Here is an 18,826-nt window from a genome sequence, read left to right as displayed (position 1 = left end):
TTTTACTTTTTTGGTTAGGGGAGGTTTACCCTGTAATTTTTTTCCAACATATTTTGGTTTTTGGCCATTTTCAACAGATTATTTCTTATGAAATTGGAGCAGATTATTATCCTTAATCCAACCAATTTTAGCCCAGAACTACCACCTATTGGTAAATATTCACCTGGATCCTCTAACCATTTACTTTCTGCGGATTTTTTTTTTTTAAATACAAAGAACATACTTGTGGCCAAAGCGGGTACGAAACGCCCCTTGACGTTTCAAGACATCGAAAAGTTCAGTACGAGAAAACCGCAAAAACAATTGTGTCCGATAATGAACGCAGCGCCTCTTCATGACATCACTGGAGTGACAGGGCAGCCTCGTGTTGGGGGAGGAAGAAAGAGGAGGAGGAGGAGGATCACCTCTCCCTAAGTTGACTTTGCCGTTTTAGGGAGATTAGACTCAGCTTTCCGAAAACCCACTAAGAGCTGAGCAAAGACGGGAGAGGAGAGGGTACGCCTCGACTTCTGCTGAACTCGGTAACCACTCTGTCCACGGGTCATGGCCGGTTCCGTGTAGCGGAGCGGGTTTTTATTTCGGGCGGATTCCCCCCGGTTTGTGCGCCTGCAGCCGAGCGCAGCTCTCACTGCGGCTCCAAAGGGAAACCATATCTGGTCAAAGTATTCGTTGCTGTCACCCAGTAGAGCCGGACCGTCTATTAATAGCACCGGAGGAGGTACGTAAATTAATGCAAAAATTACTGTCTGCGAGCAATAAAGTAGTCAGATAGGTGACGATGCTTTTCTACTTGACGGTGTTGATTTTGCATGGAGAAAGTTTTATTCAAAAGCAGCAGCGCTTTAAGAGAGCGTCTTCTTGAAAATGTGTGAAAAACTTTCACTTTATATGCCGGAAGTATATTTTTCTGCTTATCCGACAGGTTTGCAGGGTTTATAGAAATTAAATATATCTCTTCACAACAAACTAGTTCATGAGCAGCCATGATTTTTCTTTTGAGTTTGGATAAGCATATTGTTTCTTGTATATGGAGGAATATTCTTCTCATTCTCAATGTTTCATATTGGTTCACCGTCAATATTCACCATGCTTATTCCTAAATAATGTACATTTCAAAATGCAAACCTAACCACATGCATACACCCAGCGGCGTGAGGTAACCTTCATGAAACATATTTTGAGCTTTCTTGGACTTGAATGCAGTCAAGTCCAAGAAAGCTCAGAGTACGTTTACATTTCACTCACCACACAAGTTATGACACATGAGCCTTCACGGGTCTCCAAAATTAAAACACTGTCATAAATGAGTTTGCTGTTTTCAGAAACAAAAACTGACAACTTTGACAAAAGTTGGTGAAGTGTACAGATATCTCAATCTATCCACACTGTCATTATGTCACGTATTGTTTTAATACCCACCGTTTATCTGTGAAATAGACACTTTAATGCAGAAGATAAGCTCTTTTATGCATGTTACGACATGCAGCTAACATAGGCAGACCAGTTGTCCCTCAGCTGTTTTCTACTGAGCCATTTGAGAAATCTGTACAATTCAACAGCTGAAGTAATGCAGCATACTGATATAACATTGCTCCTTAATATGTTTAGCTACTATTTAGGTGACTAAATTCCAGTTTTCCTGAGCATTTAATGTTCTACTTAAGATATTTTAGTGATTGACCTCAATCACAGCTTTTTTAAAAGCAGAGTTCACAAATGGCTCGTTTCCACTGGACGGTACACCATGGGTCGGTGTGGTTCGATACGCTATTTTGCCCGTTTTCCGTAGGAAAAGCGACCCAAACAACTGACCCGTACCGCACCACACCTGGGACCTCTTCTGTTGTAGGTCAGCAGAACAACGGTACAGTTATGGTAGATCTACTGGTGTCGCACAACACAATTCATTGCTTGGGTTACCGGAAAACCCCACTGGTTGCGACAAGCGTGAGAAATACTCGTGCGTCATGTTTGCCGTCGCACTAATATGACGCCATGTTAGGCATTTTGGTTTCGACTCCACCTGCCCAGAGAAAATCCAACTGATGGTGGAAACGCTCTTCTGAACGTGGCGGAGAAGGGCTTAGAAAATAATGTTTTTGGGATCATTGTGCTGTTGACACAACTCAACTGTCTCCAAGGTTCAACCATCTGACCCTCTCACTCTCAGATTAAAACATGTTGGTGTTCAGCTCAGAAGCAACACCGGCTCTTGCCTGATGTAAGCTAAAATCTGCTCCAACACTTCAGTCATAACCCACAGAGTAGCTAGTTTTACATCACTGAGGGGTCCCTGAAGAAGAAGGAAGCTTCTTCTCTAAAATAAACACAATCAAACATCGACACTCTGAAGGCTTCTCCAAGGTTTTATTGTCAGACGACAGCGCTGTTTGTCCACCAGGACAAAGAGTGTTTGTCAATGAGGCTTTCAATGTTGAGCATGGTGGTGGTTATATCATGCTGGGGGTTAGTTCAGCTGCCAGTAGTAGTACGTTGCACAAAGTGGGTTGATAATGAAGATGAAGGATTGCTTCCGTATATTTAACTTCACCTCAAATAACAGCTTCATGAACAGACATAGTTGGTTTCTAACAGTTCAAAATTTGCTCGTAGTGCATAAAAGACGAGACCTTGCTAGGAGAAAATTAAGTAAACTCTTCTAGTTCTGAAAAAACAAGTGGGCAAAATATCCAGCCAAAATTATACCAAAAGACTTGATGGTTACAAAATGTGGTAACACTTTATTTGATGGGGTATGCATAAAACTGACACGACACCGTCATTAACATGATATAACACCTGTCATAAACATGATGGAGTCTTTATGAATGTCTATGACTGTCGTCATGAAGTGTCATTTGGTAAATAATGACACTTTTAATGCATAGTTGCTCTAAAGGTTGCATTGAAAGTCCATTAAAAGGGTCAACTTTGCACTAAAGTGACACTGTTTGCAAAATCATTCAAAGATGACACTTTTAATGCCGCTTTGCATTAAAAGTGTCATTATTTACCAACTGAAATTTCATGACAACAGTCACAGACATTCATAAAGACTCCTTCATGTTCATGACAGATGGTATGTCAGTCTTATGCACACCCCGTCAAATACAGTGTTACCCAAAATGTATATTTTCTTTGCAACTTGCTAAATGACACCTAACTAAAAATGTGATGTGGGTTTATGTATTCATTTGAGCTTGAATATGTAATTCTATAACTAGCATGCCATTCATACTGATGTATTTAAACATTTCCACTACGCTGCACCAAAGACACAGCTCTAGGAACGCCATTAAGAGCCACTTCACACAAAGACCACGATGAAACGGATTAACACAGCATTTTCCAGTTGAATCTGTCAACTAACAGAACTCCTTCACTGTTAGTTGACAGTCTTATGACATTTAAACTCGCTTCCTGTCCAGTTTTCCTGCTAATTGAAAGTTTGCAAAAGCTTTTAACCCCTCTGACTACTGAAACGTATCAGTATTTCATGCAAGAAAAAAAATACTTCTGCTGTTGAAACCGTTTCAGATGGATCAGTCTGCTTCAAAACAGGACGTACAAACTCAAAACCCAAACTGGAATAGAGGCTTGTAGAAGCTCAGATACAGGAGAGTGGTCTGTTTGATATCACCAGTGTCTTCCAGTAGAGTTGCAGACAGTGTTATTTGGACTCCAGCCCAGTTCTTGATCTTATGTTTTGGTAACGTGTCCTCTCACTGATCTTGCAGAAAGCAGAACAAAATAAAGGTGGGTTTGACCCAGCTTCTCCTGACCATGGAAAAACACCTGCTGGCAGACAGAGAAAAATGAGCAGCTTGCATCATATCTATGCTCATTTAATGAAAAAAAAATGTGATTAATAATTTACTGCAGACTCCAAAATTATCATGCAGGGACATATTTGTCAACTGCATCTAAACACATCTCCCTTGCTGTAGCGTTTGAAGGAACTTTTGAAGACAGAAACAAATTAGTGGGTCTCCAAAGTCATCTTGGCAGGAAACACACTTTCACTTAGTGTGCTGTCTCTGGTTCAGCAAAGGAATAATTAGTAAACTCTCATTTGTTATAAATCCAGATTAGCTGGGCCAGGACGTTGGAGCTGGATTGGATATTTGTCATACTTAAAGCTACAGTTTGTGACTCTTATTAGAAAAAAAGAAGAAGTTTTTTACATATTTGTTAAAACAGTCAATATGGCGTGACTGTTATAAGACAGATACTCAGATAATCAAGCTGCTGCTACTCCTCCCTGAGCTATACAGAAATGCACCACTGTTGATCAAAAACAACCAATCACAGCTAGGAGGAAGGTCTTCGCGCTGTCAATTATGCCAGCCATACTAATGTAAACATCTGTAGATATAACTGGGTACAAAAAACAACAACAAAAAAAACAATAAAAAAAATATCATCCAGTTTTGTTGTTCTGGGACGCTCTGGAAACCGACGTCTGAAAGTAAACCAGCTCCATGTGGTAATGGCAGAGAAACAACTTACCATTTCAGGAAAGCTGTTTATGCACAGTCATGTTAACTAGCCTTAGCATTCATGACATTGCTAGCTGTCTAGACGTCACTATAGTACAGCAGAGAGAAAGAGGGAGTGTGTGAGCAGTGTGTACCCAATCTTGATTGACAGCGCTAAGGCCCTCCTCCTGGTTCTGATTGGTTGTTTCAAACTGAGGCGTGTATTTCTGCAGTTAGAACTGGGAGAGGCAGGCCATGGGATTTACTTCAAAGATTACCTGCCTCATGACAAAGTCATTGTTTTCAAAATATGTAAAAAAAAAAAAAGAAAAGAAAGAAAGAAAGAAAGAATCCATATTCTTCATAAAAGTTACACACTGTAGCTTTAATAAGTAATGCAGTTATTTACCTGAAGATGTTGCGACCCTTTAAGTGTAATCATATACACGAGTGCTTTACACTGGATTCACACTCACAGATACAGGAGAAGGAAACTTGCGGCTATGTGCCGTTCCCAGATTGGGCATCACTACTCCACTGGTGAAGACTGGAATCGAACCTACAACCTTTGAATTGCAAGATGGCTATAGGCTCCCCACTGTGTCGCAGTTGCCTCAATTCTTTATAGTGTCTGTTTACGGTGTGTTTCAGGAGGGAGCACCATCTCAGTTTTCCGTTTTCTGTGTAGCCTTTTATCAGTTACTCAGTAAATAACGAGCTCCTGCAGATGCGATGATGATTAAAAGTATCCAAAACACCGTTCTCCTAAACCTTCTTGCCTCTGCTGCTTACAGCTGCTACACCATCCCAGTTTGGACACCTGGCTGCCTTTAGTGCAGTGAATGAGCGTCACTGAGGTGAATGTAAATTAGCATTGTTGTTTTTGGTGTTCTTTCCAAATTCCGGGTACTTGATCTGTATTTTTTTGCCTCTTTTCAGTCCACTGCCTCCATCATTCTAGATATTTTCAAATTAAGTCCACATTCTCCAGCTCGGTTGTCTTTTTCGTCTCGTCTTTCTGGTCCGGGGAGGTCGTGGAGGTGAGGATGCAGTTCGAATATGTTTCACCAATAACGTCAAGATGAACTCGTATATAATTTCCAAATGCTTATATGTGAGATCATCTCGTATTGACACCGACGCTGTTTGTTTCCAGGTGTGCGGCTCATCATGTCGCTGTTGAAGAAGGAGATGGACAAGTACAGGGACATAGACGAGGACGAGCTGCTGAAGAAGCTGTCAGAGGAGGAGCTGCAGCGGCTAGAGGACGAGCTGGAGGAGCTCGATCCTGACGTGAGTTTATAACGCTTTGGTCCACAACGAAGAGAGTCACATTACTTTCTCTTCACTGCAAATTTATGGGGTCACGCTGTCTTAGAGGAACTGTTAACGTGACGCACGGCAACTTTTTTTTTTTTTTTTAATTAGAATACTGTGAAGCTAGTTATTTTGATTTCTACCAGATGAACTACACACACACACACACAGAGCAGTAATATGAAAATGTACAAACTTTATTCCTCCTTTTATTCTTAAGTTTGTGGTTGAAATGTTAAAAAAAGTGAAAAAGATGTTTAAAAAAAAGTGAAAAAGATGTATATATACTTTTGCCAGAGTTGTTGTTGAAACTTGTTCTTATTGTCGTGTGTACAGCCGCAGAAAAGACAATGCATCATGGGTAACTGTGTTGTCTTTGCGCTAATAGCATTTCTGCATGCACTGACAGCACACTGTTACTTATCGTGAGCTATGGCTGTGAGGGGAGCTATATTAGCTTTAGGATGGATGTCTCGCTGCTTGTAAAGAGACAGGAGCCCCGGCTCCATGCCAAGGGAATGACTGGTGGGGCTCAGCGTGGAGGACTGTGCATGTGTGTTAGTGAGACGGATGCCAGCGGTGAGCAGCTGCAGGGGCTTCCATGACGTAAACAGGCCTGGATTTTGTTTGTGCCCGTTCGGGCCGACGGTCAGGGGCGCACACATTACTTTGTGCGCTGAAGTGTGATGTGTGTGTGATGTGATGTCCGTTTGATGTGACGTAGAGAGACACGTCCTGCATCACTTCTGGTAAAGACTCTGAAAAAGTCCCACGTAGGACAAAAAAAAAAACAACTCTGCCAGCTGTTTTGACTGAACATGAGCGCAATAATACTGTCATCAGGAGAACATTGAGTACACGTGTTGTCTTACTGTTGGATGTCTAGACTTGGCTCGGCTCTTTGTGTTTATAGCTATTGAAACATGCTGGTTTATTTACTGCTGCGGATACTTGGTGTTCTTTGGTTAGTGCTCAAGGCAAAAGCAACTTTTATTTGCCGGCTAACATGGGTGATTTTGTTGACATAAAAATTTAAGCTATAGTTTTCATCAACATTCTTGCCTGTGGGGTGGATTCATAAAGTTACACAGTCAAAAATTAGCATCAATGATTTGAGTTATTTAGGCTGTGATAATGGGTTTGTCTTTTAAAGTCATATTATTAATTCATTTATGTGTCACAGTTAAATATGTAGCTAAAATCATAAATATATAGCTCCAAATTAAAAGTTTAGTTAGCATGTTACATATTTATCTTCAAACCAAATATTTGGTTGGCAAGTTAAATATTTAGCTTCAAACTAAATATTTAGTTAGCATGTTAAATATTTATCTTCAAACTAAATGTTTAGTTAGCATGTTAAATATTTATCTTAAAACTGAATGTTTCGCCAACATGAAAATTCACTTGCTGATAACAGGAAGTGGATAGTTGCTAAGGGGGACGCACCTACCTGTCCCTACCCGTTTTCCATACGATTTAGAAAAAGTCTGTTCATTCCAGCATTCTCTCTGGAATCTTATTAAAGAGATCGTTATTGGTTTTTAAACCATCCTGTTTTTTTTTTTGTTTGTTTTTTTAAACCTTGATACCGGGAACTGGCCCATGCCTGTTGCTGGCTGGCTCGGCGAAGGATTTAGCTGTGTAAGATGAGAGAAACAGATTCTACTGTTGTTAAAAATAAGTTGGTACCGAGGCTCGTCATCCGGAGCCGAGAACACCAAAGAAAGGTCGGCAGGAACAGTGTGCCTCTCACCGACTGCGCATTGCTCAGGAAGTTCTTGAAAATCTTTTGCCGCAGTATTGTTGCTCCACGTCGGCTTTTGTTTAGAGGAATAACCCCGAGGGTAGACTGACAACGGGCAGAGAGAGAGAGAGAGAGAGAGAGAGAGAGAGAGAGAGAGAGAGAGAGGCAGACCGGGCTGCGTGGAGGCTTGGGAGTGCTGAGAACCCTGATAAGATACAGAGCTATAAGTAGAGCCTCCAAGAGATCTGGTTTTCTCTCCTGGTCCATCATGAAAAAACTAATGTGCTGCAACGGTGTGGGAAACTCCTTGATCCCTCCGCTGGGCAGAGGAAAGATAAGAGGAAGATTGATGAGGGAGTTATATTTACTAGCAGTATCTGTTTTGCATCCTACTTTTCTGGCAGTTAGATTTTCTTTTGATTTGTGGATGGATGAGGTTGTGGCTGTTTTTTTTTTGTTGTTTTGTTTTTTTTAGTCTTTCCGGTGTGAGTGGTCATTTTTATTTATATCTGTTATCATGCTAAGAGTGTGAGAGCGGTTGCTGTTAGAGCTTTTTCTTTTCTGTCATCATGTATACAGTATATAATATGAGACGGATAATCTGAGAAAATGTCCAGCTCCTTTTCCAATAAGAAGAAAAAACAATAAGAGCCAGGAGGAGGAGGGTTTTGCGCTGACAATCAGTTTTGGGTAAGCGTTCCTAAATGTGCTGATGGCGGAGAAACAACTTACCGTTACAGGAAAACTGTTTTTCTGCCGTAGCCTAGCACAGAGCAAGGGTCAGGGTGTACACAAGTATGATTGACAGCGTTAAGACCCTCCTCCTGGCTCTGATTGGTTGTTTCTGACCAGGATTGGTGTATTTCTGCAGATGTCAATAGGACCACGGAGAAGATGAGGAGCTAGATTATCCAACAGATTGTCACGACATAGCGACAGCTTTAACAAATATGTAAAAATAAAAACATTGTCCATAAAGGTTACATACTGCTACTTTTAACACCTCAGCAAAACTAAGAAAAAAACAAGAAAACCGTCTTCTTCTCTCAGAAGACGAAAAAAGACAAGTTTTAAAACGATCTAAATTTTCTTTCCTGCCTAGAATGCGTTGCTGCCTGCCGGCCTTCGACAGAAGGACCAGACCAAGAAAGCACCAACAGGAACGTTTCAGAGAGACAACCTGCTGGCCCATCTGGAGAAGCAGGCCAAGGAGCATCCTGACAGAGAAGACCTGGTGCCGTTCACCGGCGAGAAGAGAGGTAGGAACCAACGTTTCCTCTAAAGAAACAACTAATCCTTTTACAACAGCAAAGCAGATTTCTTTGAACTTTGGATTTTCATCAGAAGAAACAAAACATCTTAGGATCTCAACCTGTTGGAATATTTCATGTCTTCTTTTGCAACCAAAATCTGCTTACGTGTCAGTAAAACACTTACTGTGCAGCTACAGCTTCACGTCGGTTCAGGCCAACATGTGACCTTCTTTCAGACGGTATGATACGGTTGTTTTGTTCTGGTGCCACAGTGCAGCAAATGGCTTTGTCTGAAACCCTTTCCCACTGACCACAGGAAAGGCGTGGGTGCCAAAACAGAGGGTGGACCCCATCATAGAGAACGTGACCCTGGAGCCGGAGCTGGAGGAAGCCCTGGCCAGTGCCTCCGATGCAGAACTCTGTGACATTGCAGGTAGTTCATCCCGACACGGATCCCCTCTAATGCAACACCTCAGAAATGTCCTCCACATGCTGACTCTGTAATGAGTAATGAAGACGTCTTTGGCCTTTCCAGCCCTTGTTTCCCCTCATATTAACTCTTCATTTCTCCATTTCCTTTAGCATTCCTTCCATCTTCCCTCCTCATTCTCCCCTTCATCTCTCCATCGGTTTCACCATTTTCTCCTATCCTACTTCTGCTGGATCTCTGTCCATTAACTGAGCCGCGTCCCGGGTATCTAATGACACCGCTCTGTGTTTGCATGGAATATTTGAGGATCCCTCTCCTGTTAATGAGGTTTTTCTGTTAACAAAGATACTGCGTCCTAGTAAACATTGGTACTATGTTTACTAAACGTGACACATTTGTTGATGCATGGGCGAACAATGTTTGGCATGAAAAATCGTGATTATTTTCATACCCCTGCAGTCACATTTAATCTCAATCTGCATTTCATACCGATAGTTAAGCCCAAACCTACTCACACCCCTGATAGATTTAGGTTCAAGCTAATGTTTAGATTTTTTTGGAAGATGTTTCTTCTGGTTGGAAGTGATGTTGAAATTAAACCTGATCTGTGGAAGTGGCTAAAGATTAGGGTGATGGCAAAGACGCCTTCCAACATCAAGGACCTGCAGGTTCACCATCGAGGATTAATCATCAAAAATAAACAAGGAAAAGTGCACAAAGCTATGAGCCATTAAAAAACAGGTTTGATTGTTTTGATAACATAAAAAAAAATCTATTTATGATTGAGGACGGCATAAATAATTTGCGGCCAGCATTTCTGAATTGAAAACGTTGTTGTGTTTTGTCGATATACAGTTTTGGATTAAATTCTGATTAGTTAATAACAATAAATTGCAATTAACAGCATTTTTTACACTAAAATTGAGTTTTTAGTGACTTAAAATTTGTGACTTTAGCTGCTGACAGCTTTTTGCATATATTTAGTTATACATTTTTTTTAACTGACTGAAGAAAAAACATTAGTCAGTACGACTTAATTTGTTTTAGTGAGTCCTACGTTTCAGTTTTCTCTCCAAGTTCTTTTCATGCTAAAAATGATTTAACTCATTTTTTTTTTTGTTCGTGCATGCACTTATCAATCTCATCAGTGTGCCATTCACATTTTTGTCTCTTGTCTTCAGACAAACAAAAACCAAAAGCTCCAAAAATTTATTTTAAAAGGATTTTAAAACGTTTCACATTTGAATCTGGAAAAGAATGTAAATAAGTTTTGGAGTTTGCTCCAAGATGAAAGTGCTTTTGGCCTTTTCATCTGTCAGATTTAATACTGTATTGATTTTTATTTTGGCGTCTTCTGCTTTTTCAGCTATCCTGGGCATGCACACCCTGATGAGCAACCAGCAGTACTACGAAGCGCTGGCCAGCAGCACCATAGTCAACAAGCAAGGCCTCAACAGTATGTAAAACACACACACACACACACACACACACACACACACATCTGCTCACACTGTACGTACAAACTCATTTGAAGTTTATAGGATTGTATGGAAACATTCGCGACAGCACCAGCTTTCATCTGACACAAACACGTTTATGTGGCGCCAGGCAGAGAAACGCTGACGAGAGCAGGCCTGGATTTAAATGAAACAATCAGTCAGTCAGTCAGAACGACAACACCAACTTTAAAATAGACAATTATCTTTAGCTCTTTGGGGGCTTTTTGCCTTTGTTTCAGGCTCAAATCCCACATGTTTTCTCCTGGAAAAGAGAAAAGACTCTACTGAGTCATCTGTTTACATTGAATTTTATAAACTATTGTACAGATTTTCTTCGTCAATTGGACCCGAACACGTTTCGAAACCCGTTGTATATCTTCTGAGGAGAACGCTTTGTGTTGGTCTTCCTCAGCTTTAAGCTGTGTGAGAGCTTAACACTTCCAAATTTATTCAGCAGATAAACAAATCCGTATCCGAACCGCCAGCTGAAAGTGTTGGTCACGAAGGTTTTCAAATGAACAGTGATAAATGGGAGGGAACAGGAGAATTATTGACTTATTTTAGCCTGGTAATCCCAATGTGTTTGTTATAAACTTAACTGTAATAAAGAAATAAAAAAAATGGCTTTGTGGTTTGGATGGGGCCCTCTTCCCAAAGCATAATGAATTACTTGAGTAAAGAATATCTTATTTTTTGTGTAACAAAACCAGTTTTTAATTTCTTCACAGCGACAGCAGCTAATCTCGTGTTGCCTCCCAGGTGTGATCCAGTGTACCCAGTATAAACCAGTCCCCGACGAGGAGCCCAACTCCACTGACGTCGAGGAAACGCTGATGAGGGTAAAGAGGAACGATCCTGACCTGGTGGAGGTCAACCTCAACAACATAAAGGTGGGAAGGTTTCATCACACGCAATAACAACAACAACGGACCATGTGGTCGAAAAATCCATGTGCAACATTTACAGACAGTTTGAAAAGAAAAAAGAAGAAAAAGACCAAATATATTCTGTACATTGTTCTCCAAATTAGAGAATTTTTCATTTGAAAAAACACCAAGTCCTACAATTGTACTATCAAAATGAAATATTATTTGATTTTATATCCATCTGCACAAAAATAGGATACAAATGATTTTCCAAAATAATGGATTTAAACTATTTAAATAAACATTTTGCTGTTTCGTATTGTCTCATCAATTCATTCTTAGAGTTAATTAATCTAAAACAAAGATAGAACCCTGGTCAAATGTAAACATTTTAAACTGAAATCATTTCAGTTTTAATGTGTATGTGTCATAATTTTAATGTTTTTCTTTTTAATTAATGTCTCGGGCTTATAACTGAATCATTGTAAATGTCCATTTGTGACAAAACCTGTATTTTGGAAAACGAAAATTCTGCTAGAATTCGGGTAGACGCTGCAACTTCTGTAAGCCTCACTTTCCTCCACATGGTCGGTGTTTTTAAATTGGTTTAACTGCACGGCTGTAACGTGACTGTCAAAGTGTAGACCCAGTTTTTATGACGGAAAAGTGTTTTAAATTCAAACCGGTGGATAGGCTGGTTGTAAATCTATTTGTGTTTGAAACGTCTTGCTCAAAAGTGCAACATGTTGCAGTTTCACCGTGTTCTCCTTGTTACCCAGAATATCCCCATCCCAATACTGAAGGCTTATGCCGAAGCACTGATGAAGAACACCGTGGTGGAGAGGTTCAGCATTGTTGGAACAAGGAGCAATGACCCTGTAGCATTTGTAAGCCTTCGGGGATTTCACCGAAACAGACACAAAGTAACATCCCTTCACAGCAAAAGGTTAACAGAGTTCCTGCTCCGTTTCTCCTCAGGCACTGGCAGAGATGCTGAAGGTGAACTCAACTCTGAAGAGTCTGAATGTCGAGTCAAACTTCATCACCGGGGCTGGAATCCTGTCCCTGATCGAATCACTGCAGAATAACACCACACTACTGGAGATTAAAATCGACAATCAGGTACCAGCTGACTCCCGCATGCCGCTCGCCGTGGGCGGATTCACTTTACACAAGCCATTTGTACCACTTCAGTCTAATGCCTTTTAGATTACAAAGTGATGTGTCACGCTGCACACTTATGCATCAGTGACTCACTTGTGGATGATTTTTCATAACATGCCTCGGCATTTGTTCTTTTTCCATATTTATCACTTAGGAAGAAGGAGACAAAGGGAAACGCTACCTTTTTCTGCCATCTCTGCGTTTGTAGCAGACAAACGCAGAAAATTGAAGGGAAGATGGGAAAAAAAAATAAAGAAAGAAAAAAGAAAAATTGGGTAACACTTTATTTGACGTGGTGTGCATAAGACTGACACAACACCATCATAAATTACATAACATAGCTGTCATGAACATGAAGAAGCCTTTATGAATGTCTATGACAGTTGTCATGAAGTGTAATTTGGTAAATAGCACTTTAATGCAAAGTTGCTTTAAAAGTTGCACTAAAACTCAATTAAAAGTGCCAACTCTGCATTAAAAGTGTAATTATTTACCAAATGACACTGCATGACAACAGTCATAACCATTCATAAAGACTCCTTCACGTTCATAACAGGTGTTATGTCATATTTATGACAGTGTCATGTCAGTCTTATGAACAGCCCTTCAAATAAAGTGTTACCAAACATTTATTATTTTTCAATTCAATTTTTTTTATTCAAATCTAATCTGTTTTTCAAAAATTATTATAAAACATAAGTTGCTCAGATGTATAAAGTAATGTTGTGAAATGTTATTTGCCATGTTCTTCTCTCTGATACATTTAACAAATCCAGTTAAATTTATCAAACTATTTTGTTCCTCAAGCTAGCATAGCTAGCATAGTTATCAAAGCTAGCATAGTTATCAAAGCTAGCAAGCGTGAAATGAACAAGTTTCTGAGAAGCTGTAAAAAGTCTAATGGTGCGTTCACACCAAACGCATTTTGAGCGTCAGGCACGTTTGGTTTACACTCAAAGTCGATGTACGTAGACAGTTTGGAGCGTTGGACGCGTTGAGGGCGTCCAAAGCTCCAAACTGTTTAAATCGTGCCTGACGAGACGCTCTAAACTCACCTCAGTGGGCCCTCGATGTGCGTCCACATAGACTATGAATGTAAACCACACACAAAACGCGTTTGTGAATGCCCCATAAGAACTGTGGGGGTGTGTTTAATATAACTTATTACATATTTTCTTATAATTAAAAGACGGGATTGTGATGAACAAAATTATACTCAAAAATCAGATTAACAATGTCATTATATCACCTGATAATAAAAATCTTTCACCATAGAACTCATTGCTAACTAAAATCAGAAGGCAGAATTTATGCTAAATGAAAGTAATAATTATTGAATAGTGAATAAAAGTGGAAATAAAAAAGTTCTAAAAGTTGATGATTACATAATTTGAAGCAGTGAGTTTGTGAAGCTGATGCCAGTGGTTTCTTAACTCTTCTTCTTCTTCTTTTGCTTCTTCTTCTTCTCTCTTTACGTTGCTCCCTCCCTCCAGAGCCAGCCGCTGGGAAACAAAGTGGAGATGGAGATAGCCAGCATCCTGGAGAAAAACACCACCTTGTTAAAGTTCGGCTATCATTTCACTCAACAGGGCCCGCGCCTGCGAGGCTCCAACGCTATGATGAACAACAACGACTTGGGTGGGTTTTACACAAACATCGCACGTAGGATCCATCACCGCACTATGCAAACATGGGCGTTTCAGGGAAAGTAAAAGTTGTGATGCACATGCCGGACTTGGCAGACCCTTAAAACCCGAGCTGCTTGTGTAACCCTGTTCAGTCTGTCAGCAGTGTGTTGCATTTGGCAGCGTTGGCTGATGCGTGTGTCAGTGCCGCTGACACCTTATCTCCACTCTATCTGCTGGAGTCCTACTTCAGAGCCCAATAGGAGAGCTGCAGTGATATCATCAGTTGATAACTCGGTTGGGTCGGCCAATGAAAACAAAGCCTTCCCAAGTCGTGACATAAGAACTAAGAAAAGACAGAAGAGAACAAAATGTAACAAGGGCAGGAAGTGTTTTCTGCCCTCTTGCATGTCCAAGTCATTTGACGGATTACTTTATATAAACACTTGGATTTAAACTTCATGGTGTCAGTCAGCAAACATCCTTTTTAGGTTTGTAATGTGAATCTTTAAGTGTTTCCGTCTGCCATAATTAATGTTGTTTTTCCTCCGCCGCCACCTCGTCGCCGTCATCTTAAAGCCCGGGTCGTCAGGTCAGAATCGGACGGCTCCTTCACCTTCACTCTGTCCGTTCCTGAGCTGGAGAGAGCCTTTGGAAAAAAGTTCAAGTGCAAGACTAAGTAAAACCAAAAACACCCAAATGAGACGCAGACGCCACGGTGTGCAGTCACTCAGCTTTCCCTTTCTTCAACTCCTCTCGCTTTTTTTTTTCTTTTTTACGCAGCCAGTTCCTCTGCCACCTTCTGAGCTTTTCTGCTTCGCCTTCCCACAGCGCCTCCCATTGATTCTTTTCTCTTTAATGATCCTGTTGTTCCTGGCTTTTCAAGAGCGTCAGAACAATCCCACTTAATGATGCAGCTTCTGGATGCCTCGTCTTCTCGGGCTTCATTGCTGATCTGCATCACTTTTTTACTTAGCTTTTCTGCAGAAATCTAAAGACGTCTCTTCTGTTCTGCTGTGGGTTTGTCCCACCTTTCTGTTTTCTTGATGTGCTCGGGTCTCTGTTCATTTACATTCCTGGTGCGCTCGGTACCCTAAAACTGGATCACCCTTTGGATAGTAGTTCTTCTTCTTTGATGTTTCTTTGGCGGTTGGCAAACAACAAAATTGACCTTTGGATAGTTATTTCTGGATGCTGGTCATCTGTTTTTGTAATAAAAATCGTAGAAATGAGTCATTGGTCTTTTGTTTAGCTTCAAGCATACAAACTCTTACCCACTCACACTGACATCCGTCTATAATCTGAGATTGGGTCGCAGTCTACTCAGTCTGCCACACTACTCAGATCATTGTGGTAGATCCCTCTCCACCCCGACCTATTGAATTCTGGGTATTTTGCTGGTGGAGATGTTTGTAAAGCTTTCAAACAGAGGAAACCTGGAAGTAGTCTGATCAAATGCCTTCCATCTATGGCAATCACTAACGTCTCTGTTACCGAAGTGACCGTACCTGGAGCCAAATCCCCCCAAAATTTAATTTTAATAATGATAATAATATAATACAATTTTTATACCAAGTAGAAATGTTGCAAAAGTAATTTTGCTGTGCTTTCTTCGTGCACAATGACAGTAAATGAAGTTCTGAGTCATTAGCACTACATTGGATATTCATTTGCTGGTATGTAACCCTGAGGATCTTCATGGCACCGGTTGTTCAAAGGGTGTTCAACTTTCAGCTCCTTTCAAAATAAAACCTTTTGTTCATGGTTTTTTTCTCTATATTTTCTGGTCAGTATCTCGCATTTCTCTTCTTTTTTTTTCAACATTTCTATTCCTTTGTTTCTCTGTTTTCCCACTGCCCAGTTTCAGAGATTTTTTTTTATTTCTTTGAAAGACTCTCTGCTTTTCAGCTGTTTCTTTTCTGTAAACGACTAAATGCAATTTGAAATGTCTCTGCTTTAATATAAGACCTATCTTGATGCTCTTTCAAACTTTACTCTTCCATGTGTTTTACAGAAGGCATGGTTTATTCAGAATGAGGTGCACTCATCACTTTGTACATTTTCTCATTCATTTGGTCCCATCTGATCAGAGCAGCTTCTACAAAACGCTTGCTGTGTCCTCTACATAACCTGTGGCAAACTGCAAATAACACTTATCATGTTTTTTCTTCTAAACAAAATGGCTTTCTTCTTCCCTCCTTTCCATACAGGCCAGATTTGTGAAATTCATATCTGATCAAATTCTTGTTAGTTTTGTGCTTGGCTTATCTTTGTAACTCTGAGTTGTTCTCTCCGTCTGCAGTAAGAAAGAGAAGGCTTGAGGGAGGACCCATCTTCCCAAAGTGTCGGACAAATGTGTAAAAAACAAACAAACAAACAATGGCTACCTTCATCCTCCTCCAATCGTCCTTGACCTCCATCATCAGCCTCCTCATCGTTTGGTAAATCTTGTGAAAATGATTATTTTGTGCATCTGGATTGGCTAAGACCTTAAAAGCAGCAGCTCTCTGCTCACCAACCAGGAGATGCACGCTTTGTGTCAGTAATAAGAGTCTACTTTTGAAAATAAATGGTCATTTTTTTCTGGTTTGTGACATCAGTGTTGTTATGTTTTGTTAAAGGGATGTGATGCCATTAATGTTACTTCCCTTCAGTTTTCTTGTCAACTTAATAGTATATTCTTTAAAGACAACGATGAAGCTCAGACTCAAAAGATAATAAAAATATACAGAAAAATTGTTCTAAAACTCTGAGGTGGCGCATTATTTTTGTGTCAGATTCTCCATTATGCACATATTTCTGCGGTTTTAAAGCTTTCTATTTTGAGACGTGTCACTTTATATGTACCATATTTATTTGAGAAAGACCTGGTAAAACATTTAAAGCTTTAAAAACAACTTGTCGCTTTTTAACGAAAAGAATCGCTTTCTTAAATTTGTCTGGAAGGCGACGCAACTTTCTGTCCTTAATGATATAAAAAATGCTTCAGGAGAAAAAAATGCATATCTGAATGGATTCAGGTTACTCTTTTGGTTTGGTGAATAACTTTTTTTTTTTTTTTTTTAGTACTCCCTGTTGCAAAAGATATTTACTGTATTTAAATGCATCTATAACTGATTAGCTGTAATTTTCAGGAATTTTAACATCATAAACTATAGTTCCCTCTATTTCAATTATAAAAAGTACAGAGCAACTCTAAATCAGTGGGAATGTCTCGTTGTGACATAGGATGGAAATTGGGGGGGTTATCGACCCAACTAATAATTTGTAAAGCTCTAGTAAAACCCACAGATGAATGTGATCATAAATGACAAGCTGTATTTATAATTCATGTTTTAGATTCAAACAGTTTTACCCAACATAGATCCTACGGAAGATAATCCATGTATTCTCAAATTCACATTACTGCTTTGTTACCAGCTTGTCTGATTCAACAAATGTTAAAAATGGATGTAAACATTTGTAACTGAGTGTAAAAAGCACTCGACTTTGAACACTTTACTACTCTGTTCTTCTCTTTTTTTCTTTTTTTTTTTTGTGGTTTCGTGCTTGACTGTTTTTTTTTTCTTTTTTTAATGTAGAACGCACAGTTGTTAGTTGAAAGTGTTTATGAGTTTAATAAAGTTTGAGATTTAGTTTTGTTGCGTGTTCATTATTTAATTCAGAAAAGTCTTTGTCCTCCCCATGTAAGCTGCTGCGGTCTGACATTAAGACCAGAGTAACACCTGGTGGCAGAATGGAGCAATAGCACTGTTATGTTTTTTCTCTCTTCATTAGTTTATCATGACCTCATCAAACTCATCTGCTCTACACTGTTATAAACTAATAAAACTGCAACAGATTTCTGCACAAGTTCTCAAATCCACTGTGCTTAAAAATGAGACTCTTATCCTGAAATTACATTCAGGAAGCTTAGTGCTTTGAAAAATGTCTAAACTTTTTCATTCGGACAGTATTAGCCGTAGGAAACTGGTCCAGTCTTTTTTCAGTGTTGCAAAACCAAAGGCTTTGCAGACTTTTCAAGTAAGTTGTACACGGTCAGTGTTTTTTTATGTATTTATTTTCTTATTGCGACTCCCATAAATTTAAAAAACAAGACAGCCTAAAATTATCTTTTTATGAACCCCAATAAACCCCTGTAAATCTTTAAATCAGTCTTTTAAAACCATGTAAAGCATGCTTTTGAAATACTTGAAAGCAAATGTTGAACTCAATTATAGTCTGATGCATGATCATTTGAAATTATTACATTTTGGTTAGTTGCATATTTATTGGCATAGAGTGATTCACAGAAACTAAGTTGGACCTATTTATATTTAGCTTTAATTGTTCTGTTTTTTTTTTTTTTTACCCATTTCTCATTCACCCAGATCTATATGTTTTTTTAACTTGCTCCAAATGACATGATATTTTAATTGAAATATTCCTTTAAGTCGCTGGAAAAGAC

General features: G+C 39.6%; 1 protein-coding gene across 3 annotated transcripts; it reads left to right on the top strand.

Annotated features, from left to right (window-relative positions):
- Window positions 1–378: 378 nt before the first annotated feature.
- tmod1 (tropomodulin 1) lies at window positions 379–18,014 on the top strand. 3 transcript variants are annotated; one of them, XM_007567666.2, is made up of 13 exons: window positions 379–718; window positions 5,273–5,335; window positions 5,418–5,518; window positions 5,635–5,771; window positions 8,645–8,801; window positions 9,112–9,228; window positions 10,592–10,681; window positions 11,484–11,614; window positions 12,370–12,477; window positions 12,569–12,712; window positions 14,248–14,392; window positions 14,959–15,097; window positions 16,682–18,014. In XM_007567666.2, the coding sequence occupies exons 4-12, from the start codon at window positions 5,649–5,651 to the stop codon at window positions 15,060–15,062; spliced, it is 1,119 nt and encodes a 372-aa protein (XP_007567728.1). In that variant the 5' UTR covers window positions 379–718; window positions 5,273–5,335; window positions 5,418–5,518; window positions 5,635–5,648; the 3' UTR covers window positions 15,063–15,097; window positions 16,682–18,014. The 3 variants fall into 3 exon arrangements, with proteins under 3 accessions (XP_007567728.1, XP_016534935.1, XP_007567729.1); XM_016679449.1 differs by lacking the exon at window positions 5,273–5,335; XM_007567667.2 differs by lacking the exon at window positions 14,959–15,097 and having other exon boundaries at window positions 380–718.
- The last annotated feature ends 812 nt before the right edge of the window (window positions 18,015–18,826 follow it).

This window comes from Poecilia formosa, unplaced genomic scaffold, assembly GCF_000485575.1.
Source record: "Poecilia formosa unplaced genomic scaffold, Poecilia_formosa-5.1.2 Scaffold211, whole genome shotgun sequence".
NCBI lineage: Eukaryota > Metazoa > Chordata > Actinopteri > Cyprinodontiformes > Poeciliidae > Poecilia > Poecilia formosa.
This window is presented reverse-complemented; position numbering and strand designations above follow the sequence as displayed.